The 2,209-nt window shown below is 35.5% G+C and overlaps 1 protein-coding gene across 1 annotated transcript; it reads left to right on the forward strand.

Moving 5' to 3' along the window:
• Positions 1-311: 311 nt before the first annotated feature.
• On the forward strand, positions 312-776 carry LOC124893844 (protein RAE1-like). The gene is made up of 2 exons (XM_047404695.1): positions 312-462; positions 547-776. Exons 1-2 carry the CDS (start codon positions 403-405, stop codon positions 739-741), a joined length of 255 nt encoding a protein of 84 aa, XP_047260651.1. The 5' UTR covers positions 312-402; the 3' UTR covers positions 742-776.
• The last annotated feature ends 1,433 nt before the right edge of the window (positions 777-2,209 follow it).

Raw genomic sequence — 2,209 nt, forward strand, 5'->3', positions numbered from 1 at the left:
TCAATATGTAACGTTTTCTAAATAGTATTCTAATTGCTCACTAGTGTAGTTGCTTAAACCGATATTCTAAATGATTAGTTCAATCAAAATATGAGGTAATGGGCTATAAGGTGGAGTAGGGTGTAGTGCAAAGACAGACGTTTAGAAGTATCTCTTTTCTGTCTGTTGAATGCTTCTAGACATGGAGGGATGGCCAAGGTAGTTAAACTACATATTGGGTTTTATTAGTAATACATATGTTAGTAAGATTTTAGCACGAGAAAGAGTAGGAGTGGGGTGTGAGGTGTGTGTGTGGGGGAGGTACATCCATATGTCTTCTATTTCTACATGGTTTTGTTTGTTATGTGGAACCGTAAATCAATATTATTCTATGAGATTTTCTAGGTACGATGTTGGGAAGTGATGGGAAGTGGAACCAACATTGGAACTGTACCCAAGGCCGCCATATCACATGAACAGCCGGTAATATATGGGCATTTTCTTTGTAAATTTACTCTTCTTGCTGTGAGTTGGATTTATTAGCTATATACAATCTTTTTCTGGCAGGTTTTATGCTCAGCTTGGAAGGATGATGGGACAACTGTCTTCTCTGGAGGTTGTGACAAGCAAGTTAAAATGTGGCCTCTATCTGGTAGTCAACCCGTAACAATAGCCATGCATGACGCTCCTGTCAGGGAATTGGCTTGGATCCCAGAGATGAATCTCTTGGTCACAGGAAGCTGGGATAAGACTCTGAGGTAACTGGACTTTGAAGTTGAGCATATTGCATTTCTCAAAAATATCCATCTTAGGGCCATTTTGTTTTATTAAAATTTAAGAGAGTTGAATCGTAATACACATTTGAGTGTTAAGATGTTGTCTTATGTAGGACACTGAATGATTAAAAGTGCTTGTTTTTTCAGCATCTGTATGTGTAAATTTATATATTATATAAATATAATAATATACAATTCAAATAAAAAAGTAAATAAATACTATATCAGCAAATATCAAGGAAAATATTAACCTTACAATAAGAAAAAGTTACCATTTGAGATAAATTGTTATATTTAAAGATGTAAATGATATACTATCGCCACTTGAGAACTGCAGTAACCCACATTTGATTTGAGAACATGAACTGTATAAAATCATGAACAGATGAATTTCACTGCTTGAGAAATACAGTATATGTAAAGTACTGATGAATTTAGGCGATCAATGTTGCTCAGTTAATGGTCAATTAACAAAAGTCACATATTACACTGTTAACTGGGACTTAGGAGGGAAGCTTATGCAGCTAAGAACCTGTTTGTATGGGCTTATGGCTTATAAGCTAGGATTTCTAACTTATTTTGTTATTTTGGCTTAAGAACAAGTGTGTCAAAGCACTTTAAGTTTTACCCTAACACTATAAAAGTGCTTAAAAATTATTTTGACTTAAAAGCACCTAAAATAAGTCAATCCAAACAGGCTCTAAACCAATTATCCTGATCATATTCACTCCTTACTTACCAGAAAACCTAAGACTTCAGAACAAACCCAAAATACTCACAGTTACAATTGCAACGTAGTTGAAACTCGCAAGATATGAGGTGAAGGAAATAACAAACAGTTCTGGAACAGTAGATTGGAGAATTGCTTAGCTGCCACCACCAGCACCAAAGAAACATCTCAACGAATGCTCAAAGCAAAACTTTTGTCAAACTATTCTCTCGTTGTATTGAAATTAACCCACCCCATCCAACAAACCCACTATTTTCTTTGAAAATTAAACAGTTTAAGCAAACCATCCAAAACCCACTAAACCGTTGATGAACACCTGCACTAATAAGACGAAGAGCTCAAAGTCAGGGAAGGCAGTATAAGAGGCTAAGGTGTTTTTGCCGACATCTCATTCCGTTGTAGCCTCTAATCTTCTCAAATCATATTTCAAAAAGGTGTCTTGTTAAAACCTTATCTCAAAAGTGAAACTACCATTAAAAGACAGAATCGAGACTGGAGAATCCCAAATACCCAGCCAGGATTTGATATCATGCCAGTTTAAGAGGAAAAGATTGGGTTGGCTGGTTGATAGCTGGAACAGAGAGATGGTGATACGTGAGTTTTGCCAAAAGAACAAAAAAATGAGTGCGACTTTGAAACACATGTATTTTTAATGTCTGAATGATGTTAAAACTTTGGTTCATATCTGATGTATTGAGGTCTATTAAGATGTTCTAAGAATATT

Source organism: Capsicum annuum, unplaced genomic scaffold, assembly GCF_002878395.1.
Source record: "Capsicum annuum cultivar UCD-10X-F1 unplaced genomic scaffold, UCD10Xv1.1 ctg66281, whole genome shotgun sequence".
NCBI lineage: Eukaryota > Viridiplantae > Streptophyta > Magnoliopsida > Solanales > Solanaceae > Capsicum > Capsicum annuum.

Coding starts and splice junctions, on each gene's coding strand:
- LOC124893844 (XM_047404695.1), top strand. CDS start 403: ATGGGAAGTGGAACCAACATTGGAACTGTACCCAAGGCCGCCATATCA. Junction 463..546: donor CCATATCACATGAACAGCCG/GTAATATATGGG, acceptor TTTTTCTGGCAG/GTTTTATGCTCAGCTTGGAA.